The sequence below is a fragment of the Eubalaena glacialis genome, chromosome 12, assembly GCF_028564815.1.
Source record: "Eubalaena glacialis isolate mEubGla1 chromosome 12, mEubGla1.1.hap2.+ XY, whole genome shotgun sequence".
NCBI lineage: Eukaryota > Metazoa > Chordata > Mammalia > Artiodactyla > Balaenidae > Eubalaena > Eubalaena glacialis.
Window position 1 is genome coordinate 15,026,532 of NC_083727.1, and position 21,843 is coordinate 15,048,374.

The 21,843-nt window shown below is 40.9% G+C and overlaps 1 protein-coding gene across 4 annotated transcripts in view; it reads left to right on the forward strand.

The window, feature by feature from the left end:
• Nucleotides 1–20,226, forward strand: part of RMND1 (required for meiotic nuclear division 1 homolog) — a 38,997-nt gene extending 18,771 nt beyond the window's left edge. For 2 of the 4 annotated variants that reach the window (XM_061207231.1, XM_061207232.1), the window contains 7 exons: nt 1,786–1,886; nt 3,630–3,736; nt 4,681–4,745; nt 5,306–5,382; nt 8,152–8,272; nt 18,085–18,201; nt 19,097–19,293. In XM_061207231.1, coding sequence (XP_061063214.1) covers nt 1,786–1,886; nt 3,630–3,736; nt 4,681–4,745; nt 5,306–5,382; nt 8,152–8,272; nt 18,085–18,201; nt 19,097–19,129 — 621 coding nt within the window. In that variant the 3' untranslated portion in view covers nt 19,130–19,293. Of the gene's footprint in view, nt 1–1,785; nt 1,887–3,629; nt 3,737–4,680; nt 4,746–5,305; nt 5,383–8,151; nt 8,273–10,299; nt 10,336–18,084; nt 18,202–19,096; nt 19,294–20,164 lie in introns of those variants that run through there. The other 2 variants (XR_009702891.1, XM_061207233.1) reach the window with 2 other exon arrangements.
• The last annotated feature ends 1,617 nt before the right edge of the window (nt 20,227–21,843 follow it).

Below are 21,843 nucleotides of genomic sequence, written 5' to 3' on the forward strand. Positions count from 1 at the left end.
GCTGCACTGAGTCTTATTTTATTTTATTTTATTTATTTATTTTTTTAAAACAGTACATTCTTTTTTTTTTTTTTAATTTTATTTATTTATTTATGGCTGTGTTGGGTCTTTGTTTCTGTGCGAGGGCTTTCTCCAGTTGCGGCAAGCGGGGGCCACTCTCCATCACGGTGCGCGGGCCTCTCACTATCGCGGCCTCTCTTGTTGCGGAGCACAGGCTCCAGACGCGCAGGCTCAGTAATTGTGGCTCACGGGCCTAGTTGCTCCGCGGCCTGTGGGATCTTCCCGGACCAGGGCTCGAACCCACGTCCCCTGCATTGGCAGGCAGATTTTCAACCACTACGCCACCAGGGAAGCCCTACCCAGTGTTTTTTAAGAATGCTCTCATTAAAAAAAAAAAAAAAAAAAAAGAATGCTCTCGTAGGCACAGATGTAGAGAACAAACATATGGACACCAAGGGGGGAAAGGGGGTGGTGGTGGGATGAACTGGGAGATTGGGATTGACATATATACACTGATATGTATAAAATAGATAACTAATAAGAACCTGCTATATAAAAAAATAAATAAAATTCAAAAAAAAAAAAGAATGCTCTCATAAATCTTTGGATTCTAAAGTTGGAAAAACTGTTTTGGAGAGCATTTTAGAAACATTTATCAAAATTATAAGTGTGCATGTCTTTTGTTCCAACAAATCCTAAAGAAATATTCCCACAAGTCCTTGAAGATACACGCATAAGGCTGGCACATGTGACATCGTGATAGTAGAGAATAGAAAAAAAAACCCCATGGATGGACAGTTAAATCAATTATGGTTCCTCCATGAACGAGAATAGCACTGAAAATGTTCATATGTACAGTATCATCCCATTTATATAAAAAGCAAACTAAATGTACATACATATACACGTAGGGAAAAGTCTGGAAGGATATGCACCAAGTTTAATGGTGGTAACATTAGAGGATTAGAAATTCAGAAGACTGACTATTCTGCTGAACTGAATGAATAAGCATTTTCAGAACTCTAGTGGAAAACTGATGAATTCATAAAAGTGTTAACAAAAGATCAAGATGAAAAAGAAAATTAATTACATGGGACTGAGTGAACTGATGAGGATGATTATAATTTTTGTGACTTTCTGTTTGAATTAAAAAAAAAAAAATCCCACAAGGACTCGGAGGCAAAAAATATACAAATCAATTTTCACTGCAAAGTAAAGGAGCTGTTACAGTGGAGGATTACTGGACTGAATGTCAATATTTTGACATAGTATGAGTGTGTTTCGTGTTTGGTAATTGCAATCATTGTTACTTTTGTTGTGGTCATCCATTTACAATTCTTGGTGTCAGTTTATTTATCTCTTGTAAAAATAAAATACAGTGTGTGTGTGTGGGAAAAAAAAAGAATTCAGGAGAACAGAGAGAGATTATCACTTTCTATACCTCTGTGTTTAAATTTTTACAAGTGTGTTACTTAAACTTTTTGTTTTGAAGATTTAAAGAATACAAACCATAATGTTATTAGGGGTTTTCTTTGGGTTGTGGGATAATGGTAGTTTTTGTTTTCCTCCTTAAGCTTGTCTGTGTTTTCCAAATGTAAAAGCAAATGAATATATCGTTCCAATTAGTTTAGTATCACCATGAATTTGCTTTCTCCTTAAAACCTAAAGAACAGAAGAAGTGTTATCAAATGTAATAAAAAAAATGTTATAAGCATTAACTCTATAACATTATTCTGTACTGAGGGAGTCGGTTATAATTTCAGGTTAATCTTCCTTTTCTTCTAGATGAAGCATGTGATGCAAGTTCTTGAAAAACATGAAATTCAACCCTATGAAATTGCATTGGTACACTGGGAGAATGAAGAGCTCAACTACTCAAAAACAGAGTAAGCAACTTTTTATCAAATTTATGAAAAGGGCACTTGGAATAACTAGGTACAGCAGTAGAGAAGAAAAATTATTAATTTGGAGACTAATTTTAAGAAAATTATTGGTACAAATACAAAGCTGAAACAATTAATAAATATTAGTGGATAGATAATATTTTTATAGCTTCTCAGGCTACCCATAAATTAAAACAAGTAGATAGTATAACCCCAAAATAGTAAGTTTCCTAAGTAGCCAAAATCAGTAATATAGTGTGCCTTCGTTAGAATGAACCTGTTAAATTATTCTAGTAAAGTCTTCTCTTAAGTAAAGCCTTTTTGCTTTTTTCCCATTGACTTTGAGTATAAAAAGTATGAAGTATAATGACGGGGTGCTCTAAGAGAACCACTTGTGGAAATGGGGGTACCACTGCTGTACCACTCTCAGGTCAAATGTATGGGTAGGCAACGTACTGGCCAATTTCCATGTCACAGCAAGGGTGCAAAAATGAGGAGGGATGTTAAGGCGGAGAGAGAAGGCAGAATGAACAGGATTAAAAGGTCTTTTCTCTCAGGGAGGTACTGGTCTAGTGGAATGTGAGAAGGAAAAAAAGTCTTTGTATTGAGAAAGGAAGTGACACAAGCAGAGCTTTAGGGAAATTTGGAAGAGACACCAGCTATAGAAAGACTAATTGGGATAAGAGCTAAGTGATAATAGCTGCGATGAGCTTTCTGTATCATCATCTCCTCCACCAACCTTTGTCCACGTCTTCTGGTCTCACGTCTCTCGTGAGGGTTTAGCCTATACTTTTCCTGTTTGCTTGTGATACTTACACTCCCAAATTCCCTCCCTTCCCCCTCCTCCCCAGTCGCTCCAGAGTTCTCTACATATACATCTTGGTTTGTCACAGCTAACTCATCTCCCTCCCCATCCTCACCATGTCCATGTGATTTCAGATTATACTGTGTATAGTTACATAGTTTTATATTCAGCATTTTTTCACTTAGCAAATTATTGTAGTCATTTTCCCTTTTCTACTAAATATCCTTTCAAAACATGCTTGTTCATTTTTGTTGTGTGAATTCCTATAAGTGAACCGTTCTTCTGTTGAACATTTAGTTTCTTTCCTGATTTCTTACTATTCAACATTTGACCATAGAAAGTTTTTTTTTTTAATGTGTATCTCTATTCATTTGTCTTTTTTCTTTAATAAATTTATTTATTCATTTATTTATTTACTTACTTATGGCTGCTTTGAGCCTTCGTTGCTGTGCGCGGGCTTTCTCTAGTTGCCGTGAGCGGGGGCTACTCTTCGTTGCAGTTCACGGGCTTCTCATTGCGGTGGCTTCTCTTGTTGCGGAGCACGGGATCTAGGTGCATGGGCTTCAGTAGTTGTGGCTCTCGGGCTCAGTAGTTGTGGCACACAGGCTTAGTTGCTCCGCGGCATGTGGGATCTTCCTGGAGCAGGGCTCGAATCCATGTCCCCTGCATTGGCAGGCGGATTCTTAACCACTGTGCCACCTGGGAAGTCCCCATAGGAAGTTTTTTGTACACAAATCTTTCCTTGCATCTTTGATTATTTCCTTAGGATAAATTCCTAGAAGTGGAATTACTTGGATCATAGGGTATAAGAACATTTGTAAGACTCTTGATACAGATTGCCAAAATGACCTCTAGAAAGATTATAAAGATTATTTTTCAAAAGAAAAAAAGTACTTTTTGCGATTTAGAAACTACTTTTTTTTTTGTTTTTTTTTCCTCAGGGGACAGTCAAAACTTCACAGAGGGGAAATCAGGTTAAATTCAGAGCTAGATTTAGAGGACGCCATTCTAGAGAAATTTGCTTTCTCAAATGCTCTTTGCCTTTCAGGTAAGTTACTACTACTTATCAGAGACAGTATCACATAGTTTTCATCTCATCGAGGGAAGTTGAAATATTTAGTAAAGACTTTGACATGTTTCCGCAGAGTACTCAGCAAAGCCTTATAATTCCTTTTCCTTTTTTTTCCCTCCAAGAGAAAAATATATGTAGTATAGAGTATAATATATAGTATCTGTGCTACAGTTATTCATTCCTTATTAATGGTATTGATAAAGCTTACCTCTCCAAAAATTTTCTTTTATGTTGTTGCTGTTATTGTTATTATTATCACTACCTTTGTTTTCCCCTCGCCTTCTCTCTGAGATGGTTAGTCTTAGATTGTCTCTAATCCAGGCAGAGAAAGCACAGCCTTCTGTGATTGGGCACAGGCCTCTGTGTAGAAAAATACACTCTGGTTTTTCACAGTAATGGGACAGAGAGTCACGGTGGCTCTCAGTTTTTTCGGCAAGATCCATACACCTGAATGGAACTGTAGAAGTTCTCTAAGAAATGTTCGTGCCACCAGTCTGCACTAGGCAGCTGCTGTGGTGGACTGCACATACCATCCAGGAGGCTTCGGGACTTCTGAGCTGTACGCACAGCCCAGAGGAGTGGAGGGAAGGTCAGGAAGGCCTGATTTCTGCCCCTCTACAGAGCCACCCTTCGTTCCTCTCAGCTTCTGAGATGCAGTATGAGAAAATCAGGGATTCTACCCAATGTAGCTTTGGTCTGCCAGCAGGACTTGGAAATCCACTCACTTTCTTCTGTCTCTTTCTACTTAGTGCCATCTTTTGTAATAATAAGTAACGATTCTTAAATTTCAGTCTCAAATTTTTTGGACATCTGCTTCTTAAACTTGTTGAAACGGCAGTGAAGGTACTGTGCAGTTTTACATTTTGTAGAAACATGAATATGATGATAAATGTTCTGTTGTTAATTTTTTTTCCCCCCAGTGAAACTGGCTATCTGGGAAGCATCACTGGATAAATTTGTTGAATCTATTCAGTCGATTCCAGAGGTAATTATACCAATTTTATGCTTGTTTTCAAGGATTGAGTTCTATTGGGGAAAAATACAAATTTCCCACTATAATGATGAATTTAGAAGTACAATAAAGTAATAATAAACATTAAGAAAGCTGCACTGAATTTAAGCAGGAAAAAAAAAACCCGGTTACATATAAAATGACAAAATAAGAAACCTTTTAAAACTTAAAATTCAAATTACTTTCTCTAATGGTATAATATTTTTAATGTAACTGAATTGAAGGGAAATAAAAGGAAATGTTTCCTCTCTAAGGAAGGAAATTATGACCACTTTTCTCAATTAAAAAGTGTCTTGACAAATTACAAGGAAAATAGTGGCATGAAAAATGCATCTAAAATTATATCAAAACTTCAGAATACATTAAAAATCACGCTTACTGTAATTAACTTTGTTTTTACTGTGAAAGAATAATTATACTCGGGAAAAGAGCCCCTGGTTTTTCATTAAGAGATTAGGAATGTACATCATAGAAAATGCTAGTGAGAAGGGAAACCTGTGTATGTATGTATCTATTTTCCCCCTCCCAAATAGGCTTTAAAAGCTGGGAAGAAAGTGAAACTATCTCATGAAGAAGTTATGCAGAAAATGGGTGAACTCTTTGCCTTAAGGTAAAATTTTCTCTGTAAATGAAATATTTCATATATTTAACAATCTCCAGAAAATATCCCTGCAGCTCTACAGTAAAGAGCAAACATTTGTATCTTTATGGAAATTGCAGCTGTTTCTATTTCATTCATTATAAGCATGGAGAACTCTTACCCATTAGAAGCAGTTGGGCTGTATTAGGAATGTACTGGAAGAAATTGTGCATGTGCAAGAGAGACCATAATTACTCTACGTTAAACCTACGTCAGCGAGCGTAGGAGGTGTTCTTCAAAGGTGGGAAGATGCATTCTAGAATTTGGACAAGGGTAATTCTCAGTAAAAGTATATCACTGCATCATAATGCTGAATAGACCTAATTGCTACGGAAAAGTGATGTACCATATTTCATTGACTCTGAGACACCATAAGATGCCACAAGAAAGTGAAAATGCTGCCCACTGACATATGAGACAATGCTTTTTTATCACAGAATTTTAATTTTGCACTACGGAAATAGCTCTTTCAGTCTTATTTGGATGTAGATTTATCACATTTCCTCTTGGGCATACATAAAAAGGAAAGAATAAGAGAAATAGGTCATCTAAGGCAATGACAACTAAGTCTCAACTGCCACCTGTAAGACATCATCAATTTTAAAGATGCCTCCCATTTTCAGAGATGTTAAAGTGGGAAGAAGAGTGTCTTAAAATTGATGAAATATAATAGTACATCATTTAAAATTAAGTTAAAAGGCCTTCAGTTTATTTTGTTCTTGTAGTTTTCCCAAGATTTATGGAACGAAACACCCTGAATCTTGGTGTTATTCTCACTAGGCAGGATTCTCAGTGTTTCGGCCCTTGTCGTGTGTGGGGTGAGTTACTGGAGTTCCTTGTCAGTAGTTTACCTAAGAGTTGCTTTTCCACATTCTCCTTAGTTACTTGCCCTGCAGAGGAGAAGCGGTCCAGTGTTGCGTCATCTAGGCCCTTCTCAAAGCTCAGGGAGCCTAAGTCAGGGCACCAACAAAAATAGAAAGCCCTGCATGAGAGCGTCCCGCAGCACATCTACAGCCTTGGGCTCGCTAGGAGGTGGGGGAGAGAGACTCCTCTGCCCTCTTCTCTTGGTCATGCGAGCAGAATTTGATGTAGCGAATTATAATACTGGGACTCAGAAATTAGGACTCAATATACTTAGGTTTGTGAATAGTTTCGTAGAGTCTTAACTGTTGTTATCCTAAGTTTTCGTCTCTTTACGATAAGAGTGCTTATGTGTTATTCAAAGGAATGTGGCGAATCTATGACGAGAAATAGAAGTAGAAATGTGGCAGTCACAGATTATACATGGTATGATCCTGCTTGTAAGCAAACAACATAAATATTCATCTCTATCTTGATATGTATACATACTACCAGACACGTAGGTGTGTGTGCATGTGCACACACACACGTGCGCACGTGTGCATGGAAGCAGATCTGGAAGGACACAGGAGAGTATTGGCAGGGCCGAAAGGATTTGAGTTGTTAGGGTAAGGGGCCTACCAGTGTCTTCTGAGTTCTTCTCTAGGGTTTTTCTTTTTTATAGTGAACGGCTATTTATGTGTTACTTCTATAACATAAATTTTTGTTTAAAAGCAAACTCAGGCCTCATATGTAAAAAAGGTAGAAATAGAGAGTGTGTGTGTTTGTGTGTGTGTGTGAAACTAGCAGTGGCTACCCGCAGGGAGTGGGAGAAAGGGAAAAATGGGGATAAGAATAGGAGTAAGATTGGTCAAATTTTACCTTTTTCTGTCTTTTTTATTTTTGAGCCATCTGATTACCTATCCACACACACGCAAATATATGTGCATGTATATTGTAACAAATTTTAATGAAAAAAGCTTAGAAAAAAATTTTTTTAATAAGTTTATTTATTTATTTTGGCTGCGTTGGGTCTTCATTGCTGCACGCGGTCTTTCTCTACTTGCAGCAAGCGGGCACTACTCTTCGTTGTGGTGCGCAGTCTTCTCATTGCGGTGGCTTCTCTTGTTGCAGAGCACGGGCTCTAGGCGCGCGGCCTCAGTAGTTGTGGCTCACAGGCTCTAGAGCACAGGCTCAGTAGTTGTGGCGCACGGACTTAGTTGCTCCACGGCATGTAGGATCTTCCCAGACCAGGGCTCAAACCCGTGTCCCCTGCATTGGCAGGTGGATTCTTAACCACTGCGCCACCAGGGAAGTCCCTAGAAATTTTTTAAATTGGGTTTTTTTCTCTCTACTTCATAAATGTTAATATAAAGATTGAATTAATTTGGTTGCACATTTTGAAAATTTTTTGTTTACATGTTTCTCAGAAGTATTACAAGAATCAGCATTAAAAACTACTTTTATAAAGCACCATGTAAATAAGAAATAAACTTATTTACAAAACAGAAATAGACTCACAGACATAGAAAACAAACTTGTGGTTACCAAAGGGGATGGGGGGAGATAAATTAGGAGTTTGGGATTAATATAGCCACACTGCTATATATAAAATAGGTAAACAACAAGGACCTACTATATAGCACAAGGAACTATACTCAATATCTTGTAGTAACCTATAATGGAAAAGAATATAAAAAAGAATATATATATATGTATGTATGTGTAACTGAATCACTTTGCCATACACTTGAAATTAACACAACATTGTAAATTAACCATACTTCAGTCAATCAATAAATCAATCAATAAATATCTTCTTCAAAAAAGAAATAAAATAGACCATGATTTTTTAATTCAAGATAAAAATTAAAAGTTAATGATTTTCCTTTTTTTAAGACACCATATAAACTTGAGTTCAGACTTCTTGATCACTCCTGATTTCTACTGGGACAGAGAAAATCTGGAAGAACTTTATGATAAAACTTGTCGGTTCCTCAGCATTACTCGTAGAGTTAAGGTATGTATTTTGCACTTCTACTGAAAGGGACACAATGTCACCTATAAGTTGTATGACTGTGTGAAGAGAAGTTTTTAATTAAGTAAATGTGTTTAACTGCTTTTGGAGAAATGTCTCGTTTGACTTCTACTCAGATCTCTAGATTTCCCATTCTAGTTTTCCTGTGTACAGACAGTTTTCAGCTTTCACGTCAAAGGATATTCTGATATTTGCTCTACAGACTAGATAAGATTGGTGAGAGTTTGGAGGCCTAGTGGTCTGTTAGGAAGTTTCTCATCAAGTTTCAAGCAAGAGTTCATGGGGTCCAGAACTTCACTGGTGACAGTGAGAATAGAAATGAATTTTTAAAAGAATCCTTTAAGACAAATGAAGTGGTTGGTACTGGGAGGCCAGGGAGAAGGAAGAGTAAGGATGACTGACGTTTGCTGTGGGTGACAGGTAGAAAGATGACAAAACGTAGAGAGGTTGGGGGGAGGGGAGGAGCCACATTTAAGATATGCTGAGAGTAGAGTAGCAAGAAGACATCCAGTTAGAACTGTCTGAAAGCATTTAGAAGCATGGAAGCAAAGTTGAGGAGGGAGGCAGCTGATGGAATGATGGAAGTGCGTGGAGGGCGTCATGGTGGAGGTAGACCACCCGGGAAAGAGAGCAGAAGACAAGATGGACAGTAGTACCATGTGTGCGCATAGTTCTGTCACATTCAATCACACGTGTAGATCCAGGTAGCCACAAGATCTGGATACAGAACTGTTCTATCACCACAGAGATCTCCCTTGTGCTTGTCCCTTTATAGTCACACCCTTCCCTCCCCGACCATCCCTAACCGCTGGTAATGAGTAATCTATTCTCCAGCTCTATAATTTTGTCATTTGGGGAATGTTATATAAATAGAATCATACAGGGTGTGACTTTAAAATGGGCTTTTTTCAATGAGTATAATACCCTTGAGATCCATCCAAGTCATTGCCTGTATCAATCCCTGCCTTCCTATGAGTTACTTAGCCATTTGGGGGGATTCCATTTTGATTTATCTGTATTGTTTTTGAGTATATCTCTTTGCATAGATATTTAGTGGTTGCTCTAAGTGTCACATTATACATACCTAGCTTATCACAATCCACTGGTTTCAACATTTTGCCAGATTAAACCAAGCGTGGAAACCTTACTGCTCTTTACATGCCTTTACTCCCCACTTTGAGAACTTCATCAGTGTTACAATTTTTGCTGCAGCCACCAAACATAATTTAGAAAACTCAAGAGGAGACGGAAATCCTATTGTATTTACCCCCATTTTTATTCTTTCTGTTGTTCCTTTTTTTTTCAATGATGTTCCAAGATTTCTTCTTTTATTGTTTCTTTTCTGTTTCAAGAACATTCTTTAGCCATTATTTCAGGGTAAGTTTGCAAAAGCATAGTCTCTTAGTTTTTCTTCATCTGAAAACGTCTAGATTTCCCCTTTATTCCTGAAGGATTTTTTCACTAGGTAGAGGATTCCAAGTTGATAGTTCATTTCTTTCAATACCTACAAATTACTGTGTCACTTTTTTCTGGCCTCCATGATTTCCGAGGAGAAATCTACTATCTCTCTATGACGTGAGTGTCAGACCTTTAATTATACTCCAACAAGGCTTCGAGGCTCTCTTTATTTTTTTCCTAATCTTTTCAACAAATGGTGCTAGAACAATGGGATAGTCATAATGAACCCTATCCTTTACTCCACACCATTTCTAAATGAATCAGAGACCTTTTAAATATAAAAGCTAAAATTATAAAACGTCAGGAAGAATATATAGGAAAAAGGCCTTATGACCTTGGGGAAGGCCAAGATTTGTTAGAAAAAAAAACAAAGCATGCACCTTGGGGAACGAATTTGATAAGTTGAACTTCATCAAAACTAAGACCACTGCTCTTTGAAAGACACTCTTAAGAATATGAAAAGGCAAATCACAGGCTGGGAGGAAATATTCTCAATATATAACCTGACAAAGGACTTGTCCAGAATAATCAAAGAACTCTTTCTACTCAAGGGGCTTCCCTGGTGGCACAGTGGTTAAGAATCTGCCTGTCAATGCAGGGGACATGGGTTCGAGCCCTGGTCCAGGAAGATCCCACACGCCGCGGAGCAGCTAAGCCTGTGCGCTACAACTACTGAGCCTGCTGTCTAGGCCCGCGTGCCACAACTCCTGAAGCCCGCATGCCTAGAGCCCGTGCTCCACAAGAAGAGAAGCCACCGCAATGAGAAGCCCGCGCACCGCAACGAAGAGTAGCCCCCGCTTGCCACAACTAGAGAAAGCCCGTGTGCAGCAACGAAGACCCAACGCAGCCAAAAATAAAATAAATAATAAAATAAATAATTTTTTTTAAAAAAGATCTATGCATTAAAAAAGAAGAACTCTTTCTACTCAAAAAGACAACCCAGTTTTTTAAATGGGCAAAAGACTTAAGCTGACGTCTCACAAAATATGTGAACGGCCAAATGAACATGAGAAGATGTTCAACGTTATTGTTTACCAGGGAAGTGCAAATTAAACCTGCAATGCGCTGTTACTACACACTCACTAGAATGACTGAAATTAAAAGGACTGACAATACCAAGTGCTGGGAAGGATATAGAGCGGATGGAAGTTTCATACATTACTTGTGGGAATATACATTGGTACAACCACTCTGCAAAAACAGCCCGCAGTTCCTCAGAAATGTAATTGTTGTGTTACTATACGATCCAACAATTCCACTCCTGAGTATTTACTCATGAGAAATGAAAACATATGTCCTCACACTGATTTGTACCTGAATGTTCTTAGCAGCTTTAGTCATAATAGCCAAAAACTGGAAACAATCAAATGCCCATCAGTAGGTGAATGGATAAAGAAATTGTGGAATAGCCATACAGTGGAGTACCACTCAGCAATAAAAGCAGTGAATTACCCATCCGTGCAACAACATGAGTGAATATCAGGATCATTATGCTGAGTGAAAAAAATCTAGACACAAAAGAATACATGCTGTTACAGGAAATTCTAGAAAGGCTAATCTAATCTATAGTTACAGAAAATAGATCGGTGGTTCCCTAGGGCTTGGAGGCGGGGTGGTGGGTAGGGCAGTAGATTCCAAAGGGGCACAAGGGATCTTGGGGTGATGGAAACGCTGTGGTGTTACTTACATGGGTGTCTATCTGTGAAAAGTCTTCAAATTGTATACTTAGAATGGAGACAAGTGCATATTATTGTATGTAAATTATGCCTCAAGGAAAACTTGAAAATAAACCTTTTGTGAGAATTCTTTAATGACATTAAACAAAAGCATCAACCTTGATGAGCAGCCGTATTTACTAGGGACGAATTTGAAAGTGCTCAAGAGTTATGGCTTTTGGATGTCTCCCCTTTTTCTCTTGGAATGAAGACCTTTGGTGGAACCACGATCGTTGGGATGAAGTATAAAGATTATTGCCACCAAGCAGATGCAGACCTCTGATGACCAGCCTGTTGTGCTGAGTTAAGTCAGTAACAGTGGCTGAGCAACAACTAAGGTAAACCGGCTGCCTGGGAAGTGTGCGCTCAAGCATCCTCCCCCTCTGCCCCCACCCCCCATCCTGTGTCCTTCCTCAAATCACTGCATCCTTTGATGCCCATGGTGTCCTTCACACGTCCCTCATGGACAAGAGTACAGGAAAAGAGAACAGAATCACTGAAGTCACCAACGATGAAGGTGGTTTGAGCAGGAAACATCCTGAGTGTGTGGTCCAGAGGGGGAGAAGTGTAAAGATAGGAACTTACTCAACATGAACCCTGCATTCAGCGTGAAAGCCACAGCTGAAGATGAGGAATGTCAAAACTGGATCGCTCGTGAACACTGACACGCAGTGAAGTAATCAGCTAGCCGGACAAGCATCACAGTGCCAAGTAGGAAGGGGGAACCTGGAGAAAGTGCCTCTGCGCCTTCCCTTTGCTCAAGCAGAGGGAGGGGATGTGCCAGGAGGGCACTTGGGGCTCGCTGGGGACAGTGCTCCTCTGAGCGGAGAGGCTCCCTCAGTGCCCAGTGTGGGGAGATTGATCGCAGCCCAGGGAGCAGGTGGGCCAGGTCCCCTCAGTCCCCAAACTGGAGGAGCCCCGGAACAGGTCAGCGCCGTGGTATTTTTCAAAAAAATCTTACGTGAGTTCTGTGTAACTATAATGCTGCTGACTTGTGAATCCTTAACTGAGTACCTGGAATAATGCGTACATCGCACTTAATCAGTGCTGTAAAACAAGTGGAAAATAATTCAGGTAGTGTCCTGAAGAATAAAAATAAAGGTCTGTTTAAATTGGGCGCCACCTGCCCGTGTGCTTCTGGAGTGCTTTGTGCGCGCTCCTGGGGGCGGCAGGTCACGCACCGCGTCCTACTGATCTGGTGGCACCGCGGATTCAGTGCCTTGAGAGAAGCCTCTTCTCACCTTCTCGGTGTAGCCTCACAAGGCAGGGAGAGCGCGCCCACCGTGGTGTCTCTGCCTCTCCTTATAAGGATGTTAATTTAGACCTCCTCTAAACCTAATCACTTCCAAAGGCCTCATCTCCAGATACCATCACATTGGGCGTTAGGACTTCAACATGAGTTTTGGGGGAACACAAACATTCCGTCCATATCACCAGCAGTCCCTGGAAATCCACTTTAAATTTTCTTTACGAGCTAAAATTTGTTTCATTTAAATTGTTTTTATAAATTACATATTTCTTCCACATCCTTATTGCAATCTGTGTAGGAACTGGGGCAAGGTGGCTAAAAGTAGAAGTAGCAGGTATTCAGAGGGGAAAAGGGGATTTATATGAAATTGGAGCTGCACTCTTGAGATTCCCCCTCTCCTTCCTTAAAACACGGCAGCGAAAGTGATAGAAGCTGCTTTCCCTGTAAATACGTGATGAGTACACTCCCCTCTGGAACGCAGCCTTCGTGAAATCAGAGGGCAGGATCGTCTTCTTCCTGCTCCCTTCCCACTTCTTGGCAAAGGCCTCACGTAGAATATGTGCTCCATAAATATTTGTAGAATTAATCAGTGATTAAGAGTTTAAAATGAAACTCACTGTATTCTCCCAGAAAATGCAGTTGAACCTTCTCTATTTGTCTCAGCTAATAGCACGACCACCTGGTCAGTCAAGCAGGAACTTGAAACTCACCATGGTTTCCTCTTTCTCCTTCATCTTCCACATGCAGTCAGAGCATCCTTTCATTTTCTCCTAAGTGTCATGCATTCATTGCCAGATATTTATTGAAAGTCTCTACGATAGGCCCTGGGCTGGTGAGACAGGGAGGGATACCACACTGGCCCGCCTTCCGCGCCCTGACTGCTGATGTGCATCTCCCACCCCCGTTCACCCTAATACCTTCTTCTTTGTCTCCCAGCCTCTAGGCTGGGCCCTGTAGCCAGAAGGCAGAGACATATCTGTCTTATTCACCATTTCATCTCCTCTGCCCAGCACAGTATAGTAAATATCGAACAAATATTTTAAGAGTGGACAAAGGACTCCCTTACCTGCATTAGAAAGTTCCAACGTTATCGTGCTATGTATTCATTTCTACTGCTGCTGCAACAAATTACCACAGACTGACTTAACACAGATGTATTATTTTACAGTTCTGTAGGTCTGAAGTCTGACCTGGGAGTCATTGGGCCAAAATCAAGGCATTGGCAGGGCTGCGTACCGCTCCGGAGGCTCTGGGTGGGAGCCGTTTCCTTGGCTGTTCCAGCTCCGAGGGGCCACCCACTGCCCTTGGCTTGGAGCCCCCTCTTCCATCTCGCATCGCTGAGCTCTTCTGCCTGCCATTCCCACTTTTAAGGACCCTTGTGATTGCACTGGGCCCACCCAGATAATCTAGGATTGTCTCCTTATCTAAAGATCGGCTGACTTAACAACCTTAATTCCTGTACAATCTTGTGTCCTTTGCTGTGTAATATTCGTGGGTCCCAAGGATTAGAATGTGAATATCTGGGGGACCATTACTCTGCCTACCACCTATGGTCTATAGTGCCTCTCACAATTCAGTACTAACTTACCTTTTTAACGTTACCTCCAAGCACTTCCAAGTTTTTCACTATCTAGCTGTACTTGCCTCCATGCTGTTTCCTCTACTAGAAATACTGTCCCCCTGGCGCCCCACCTTTTCTTCCTGGCACCTGCCTATTTAGAGCCTACTTCACATTTACCACCTCTGTGACCCTGTCCCCATTTTCTCCTGCTCCATCATCTGTGTGTGTGAAACACGTCTGATTCTGTAACCAAAGGACATAGGAAGCATGTGTTAGTTGGGGCTCCCTTGCTTGCACACAACAGAAAGACAATTGGAATGACCTTACTTATCCCCGTGTACTGGCTCACGGGGCTGAGAAACAGAGAGCAGGTGTGAAACAGGGAATGTCTGTTGCACAGACCCAGACGGGTCATCAGGACTATTTCTTGCCTCAGCATCCTCCGTACCAATTTGGCCTCATCCTTTCCTTTTTTTTTTTTTTTTTTTTAATAACATTTTGCGTTTTTTTTTTTTTTTTTTTTTTTGGCTGTGTTGGGTCTTCGTTTCTGTGTGAGGGCTTTCTCTAGTTGTGGCAAGTGGGGGCCACTCTTCATCGCGGTGCGCGGGCCTCTCACTGTCACGGCCTCTCTTGTTGCGGAGCACAGGCTCCAGACGCGCAGGCTCAGTAGTTGTGGCTCACAGGCCTAGTTGCTCCACGGCATGTGGGATCTTCCCAGACCAAGGCTTGAACCCGTGTCCCCTGCATTGGCAGGCAGATTCTCAACCACTGCACCACCAGGGAAGCCCCATCCTTTCCTTCTTGGTGGCATTCTCTCTGCGATGGGGAGAAAGGGGTGTGGGAAGGGGGAATATCCGAGCGACATTTTACTCTGCCTGGCAGCTTCAAAGGACTGGGCCATGTGTCCGTGCTCTGACCAGCCATGTGATGAGACAACTGGGCCTCACAGTTGGCCAAGCCTGGGTCTTGTACTGACCCCGTCTCCCCCTTGGGCTTTTCGGGGGAGGGGGGAGGGGTTGGTGTCAGGCGGGTAGTGATACTAAGATTGGCAGCATCACGTGGTTGGAAACAGGGAAGAGTAACTCTCCAAAACAAGGGGGCAGGAGGGGAGGGTGCCGGGCAGGTAGCAGGTGGCTATTAGGCAGAATGAGGTAAGTTCTAAACGAGGTGCTGTGGGAGTGCTGAGTGAGGAGGAGCAGGAGGTCAGGAAGGGTCACAGAGACCTCGCCTTCAGGCTTGAAGAGGGCGCCACCCACCAAAGAGTGATTGGACTAAACCATCTGGGGTCGTTTCATGTTATCGAGAAGGCAATAGCAAGATGTTCGAAGCTTCTGAGCAGGGGAGTGAAACGATCCATCCTGTTTAGGATGAGAACTCTGGTGGCCTGTACAAACAAAACCTGGAACCACCCCAGCCCATCACCACCACCAAAACAGCCAAACAGACCAGTTTGAAGAGGTGACAAATAGTTGATGAAAGCCTACTAGGTGTATTAAGAAATGCTAAGGAAAGGATAGACTCGACTCCATACAGCAAGGACAACTGAAGTGCCAGGGATCCAGGAGTGCAGGATAGAGATCAAAGGTTTCTACGCTGGGTGCCCGAGAAGACAGTGTGACCTGCTGTGAGTTAGGGACCCAAGAAGAGGGATAGACTTGAACAGGATGTCAACTGTAGTTTGAGAAATGCTAAATTTAAGGTGCTGGCAGGAAAATAGTAAAAATATGTTTTATAGGCAGTTAGAAATTCGGGCAGAGGAGAAATCAGGATTAAGCAGTTAATACTTGGGACTTATCAAAAAACAGTTTAAATCAGTCTTTCTCAAAATGTGGAATACATACACTTGTACAAGAGATGAACTTAGGTAACACATGGACCCTGAAATAACATGTAAGCATTGAAGCAAGTAACACTTCTGTTCAGAGTTGAAGAGAAATGCTTAGCTTGGCGTTAGTGGCTCTTGACTGGCCCTCTAATGTATAATCTACCACTTTCCCAGGCTCCAGGCTCAGCTTTGTGTATCCAACACCATTTCACATCATACTGGTTTTCCACTTTGGCAATGTAGTTTCCTTTTAAAATAAACATTTCTAAGGTTTTTTTTTGTGGTTTTTTTTTTTTTTTTTGGTTGCATCACATCTTAGTTGCAGCTCACAGGCTCCTTAGTTGTGGCTTGTCAGCTCCTTGGTTGTGGCATGCAAACTCTTCATTGCAGCATGCATGTGGGAATCTAGTTCCCTGACCAGGGATCAAACCTGGGCCCCCTGCATTGGGAGCACAGAGTCTTAACCACTGTGCCACCAGGGAAGTCCCCATTTCTAAGTCTTTTTGACTTTAAATCCAATTGGCACATGTATATCACAGAAGCAGTGATGGTGGGATGGAAATGACTGAAGTACAGGAAGCGCCTACACAAACCAGATGGGCAGGATCGTGCAGAGAGAGTGCAGAGCTAGAGGACGGGAGGGACAAGATCAGGACTCTGGAAAGTGTCATGCACAGGCCAGGGGAGGCCCGAGAAGACTCAGAAAAAGAGTGATGATGGTCGGAGGCAGAACTTAGTCCCTAGGGGAGAAAAAGCCAAAGGAAGTGTGCATTTCAAGGTGTTGTCAAATGCTTGAGTTAACTGAGGTTTCTGAATCTAACCAAGAAAGGGTGTTACTGTTTAGGAGACATCTGGAAGTTTCGGGGGAGTAGAGGTAATATCTACAACCTCTAAGGGCTAAGGAATAAGTTGGTGGTGAGGAAGTGGAGAAAGAAAATGTCTGTTCTTTAGTCAAAGTTGAAAGAAAATGTAAAAGAGGGTTGGGTCAGCATTTTGAAGAGAGAAGCAAGCTTAAGGCTGAGCATGTTTGTAGACCAAGATCAAGCAGCCAATAGAAATGGGAAGACGAAGAAAGGGAGCAAAGAAAGAGGCACTGTTCTAAACATTTATACAAATTGGTGACTACGGGGTTACGTGAAGTCTGGAAACGTGGGCAAATACGTATTATCAGTGTGGTTCCACGTGTTCGCTCTCATTAGTAATGCTCTGTGCAAAATGATAGTAAATATGGTGCACTAGCACATTTCAGTCAGTCCCCAAACATGCATCTGTGATTTGTCTCGGATTTCCACTGACCATACCTGCACTCAGCATACGTACCCCAGAAGTTATCAAGGGGAATCCAAAAACTGTTTTTAAAAATGTTTCCAGACTGTGTAATTTCCAAAAGAAAGTGAGATACAGAGAGATTAAGGAAGTATAACTTGCCAGTGGTCACATTCAAGTCTTAACTTCAAAGATTCTGTTTTCTATGAACCCCCTCAACCAGCTTGTGGGGCATCAGAACGCAGAACCAGTTAAGCATTAAAAGCAGTGCCATCTAGTGGCAAGTGTGCAGCAGGTCAAGTTTTGTGTTTGGGGGGCTTGGAACAGCTCTAGTAGAAGGTAATCATTGTCATCTTAAGGCCATGCTAAAAGGATATTTCAGGTTTGCCTTTATTAACTGCTGAAAATCCAAGGGCAGCAACAAAAAACTAGGAATCAAAAACTTTATTTTTAGATCTTCCATCAAAATCTTATAAGAGCTTCAGTACGCAAAGTATTTCTTGCAGTCAGATCTGTGCGTTACAGAATGCCTCCAGGTGGATTCACCGGAAGGAGACAAGTAGCACTGGCAGGTTGCCTTAGGGGAGGGCTGAGGAGCAAGAATTGAAGGGGTGATTTTTCACTGCACACCTATTTCAAACTTAGAATTCTGAAGCATGCGACTGTTATCTTAAGTGAATGTTTAAGTATACAGGGTACTCTGAGATGTTTCTAATGCAGGTCATGAATGAAAAGCTTCAGCACTGCATGGAGCTAACAGATCTGATGCGGAATCACCTGACTGAGAAGAGGACGCTCCGCCTGGAATGGATGATTGTCATCCTTATCACCATAGAGGTAGGTAACTTTTATGAAAGTAACTTGACGGAAAATAATAGCAGGAAAGAGCATGACTTTGTTCTAAATGTTAAGTCTATTTGGAAGTGAGGCAGGTTTCAAGTGACTGTGGTAATATTTTGAAAATGCATTAAGTATGATTCTTGGAAAAGTTCCACATTTTTATTTATTTTATTTGGCCATGCCGCGCAGCTTGCAGGATCCCAGTTCCCTGACCAGGGATTGAACCCAGGCCATGGCAGTGAAAGTGCCAAATCCTAACCACTTGACCACCAGGGAATTCCCTCCACGTTTTTTTTAAATTATTTACTCTTTTTTTATTTTATTTATGAATTTATTAAATAAATTTATTTTTGGCTGCATTGGGCGTTAGTCGCACACAGGCTTTCTCTAGTTGCGACAAACAGGGGCTACTCTTCGTTGTGGTGCGCAGGCTTCTCATTGCGGTGGCTTCTCTTGTTGCGGAGCACTGGCTCTAACCGCAAGGGCTTCAGCAGTTGTGGCGCGTGGGCTCTAGAGCGCAGGCTCAGTAGTTGTGGCGCACAGGCTTATTTGCTCTGCAGCATGTGGGATCTTCCTGGACCAGGGCTCGAACCCATGTCCCCTGCATTGGCAGGTTGATTCTTAACCACTGCGCTACCTGGGAAGTCCCTCCCTCCACATTTTTAAAGATGGCATTTAGAGAAAGTTCTAGCTGTAAATGTATAATGTTCAGCCCAACACCAAGCACCTGTGCCTCAGATCTGCAGCTTGCCCTGTAATGCCCTGTAATAACAAAAAAGTTATTCTTACTTCGGGAGCATTTTTCATTAATCACGACCTTAGAAAAGTCATTTTAGTTTGTACCAGTGATTTGCCATGAAATTATTAATACTTCTCACTTTTTATTTGTTAGGTAATGTTTGAGCTGGGACGAGTATTTTTCTGATTAAGTGACGACCAAAGGAAAAGTGTCATTGCAAGATATATTGAAGTTCTACAATCAAAAATAAATGCTCACCTGTTGAGATTAATAGGTATTTAATTTTTTTAATCAAGAAATTGTCACAGTGATCTTTTTCAGTTTCTAAATGTATTGCTGCTTGAATAAAAACTATGAAGAATCTGGCATTTGGGTCTATAACACTGACAGTTTGAAAGGATAATGTTCATTTTATATTTTAAAGAACTTTGGATAATCTGGGCATCTGGGGAATTTGGGCATTGCTCCTAACCTTTCCCAAGGGAATCCCAAGCTTGGCCCTAAGAAAACCATACAGGAACTCCAAAGTGTTGAAATTTATAAAATAAGTAGGCTTTAATGGCAAAAACCAACTTTGTATACCTATTTTTAGGTGGCATAATTTGAGTCTGACTGCTCACTGGCACTTTCATTAATCAATACTTTCCATCCTTTCACTACCAAGTTGGTCAAAATAGTCTTCCCACAGAGGAATTTTTTTTCAAGTTTCTCACATACTTAGGGAAAATTTAAAAATACCAAGTACAAAGAATTTAACATTTATGTGCTTACCATCTTGAATTGATAATTAACTTTTTAAAAACAAAGTCCTTTTTATCTTCATTTGCCTTATTTTTACACATATCCCCCGCCCTACTACCCTCTCCCCATCACAATGAATTTTTCATAAGTTATATACATATCCAGAGTATTACTGTTCTAAATTGGGACACTGTCAGTCACTTTATAGCTTGTTTAACTGCTATATGGTATACTCCCAAGAGAATACACATTTATCTGTACCCTCACTGATGACATTCATGTATATATTTGCTGGAATAGTGTGAAGGTGCCCATCCTGGTGTCTTTCAGTGCACCGCCAGAGTTCTTCTTGAGTACTGGTCTTCTATCTCAGGTACCTATACCAAGGACTATGCAACATGTGGGCATAGATAGTTTAAGAATTGCTTTCTAGGGACTTCCCTGGTGGCGCAGTGATTAAGAATCCGCTTGCCAATGCAGGGGACACGGGTTCGAGCCCTGGTCCGGGAAAATCCCACATGCCGCGGAGCAACTAAGCTCGAGCGCCACAACTACTGAGCCTGCGCTTTAGAGCCCATGAGCCACAACTGCTGAGCCCGTGTGCTGCAACTACTGAAGCCCACGCACCTAGAGCCTGTGCTCCGCGACAAGAGAAGCCACCGCAATGAGAAGCCCGTGCACTGCAATGAAGAGTAGCCCCCGTTCGCCGCAACTAGAGAAAGCCCACGCGCAGCAACAAACACCCAACGCAGCCAAGAAATAAATAAATTTTTTAAAAAAGAAAACTCATTTCTACCTTAAAAAAAACTTTCTAGATCCTCAAGTTCCACATCAGCACTTTCATAAAATCGCTGTGCCTGCATTGTCACCTGTAAGCAGCGTATCAAGCCTGTTCTCCTTTCCCACTTTCCCATCTCACAATGTACAGAAGGCATCTCACCCATCTTCAATTTTAGTTTGGTCCACTACATTTTAAAACCTTTAAATATATTTAACCTGCATTTTAAAATCTTTAGAAAGCCAAAGGACAATTTGAAATATTGGTCAACAGAGCCTTCTTTAATAAGAGGGGCCATTTCCAGTAAAATTTTACTCCAAGTATCAGTGTGTACAATTTGCTGTTTGGGTCAACTGTGTAATTATAAAATTTTAGTACAACAAAAAGAACACGAACATTTAGTGCTTTACGGTCATGGCAAATTAAAATTTAACATTTCAACTTATACACAAATATGTAACAAAGAACAAAAAGACAGTAAGACCTTCAAGCATAAAAATTTATTAGGATAACATTTTGTGGGGGGAAATGTAACAAATACAGTTTTCAAGAAGAAAAAGGAAGGTAACACTTGAATTGCTTACTTATGTTTAAATGGATCACGGTGGACATCAACTCATTATTGTATTACATTCCACTAAGATATATTAAAGATATAAATTATTTATAATTTATTTTATTGTTTATATATTATAATTTATAATATTTTAAAATATCAATACTTATGTCAGAAATTACATATTTTTCAAGTATTTAAGTTTAGGATAAAAGCTTCAACTTAAGTTATAGAAGAGAATTTTTAAAATTATTTTAGGTATAATACAAACATAAAAGTTTTTCAAGATCACAGCTTCTCTCAGAACAAAATGTCTAAGAGATTATACCAGAATATTGAGGAGAGCCTAAAAAGTTAAGTATATTCACCAGTGGCTACAGAAGCACTCCTCAAAGTGGTACCAAATTTCTGTCACAAGAGTACAGTGGTTAAGACCAACCTGGATTTGAATCCTTACTCCACACCACTTAGTACTGGTATCATGCTGGGCAAGTCACAGAACCTCTCTGGGCCTGTTTCCTCATCTGTAAAATGGGTTTTATAGTAGCACTACCTCACAGGGTTGTTGTGAGGATTAATGGAATTAACATATGTGACGTTATGAGTTAACTGTTAGTACAATCCATCTGCGTAAAAACCCATATATGATTCTGAGAGTAAATGAAGGCTGAATCAAATCCCCAGGATCCCCTTTGAATCCTTAGTTAAGAAACATGTCTGAGGGCTTCCCTGGTGGCGCAGCGATTAAGAATCCGCCTGCCAATGCAGGGGACACGGGTTCGATCCCTGGTCCGGAAAGATCCCACATGCCGCGGAGCAACTAAG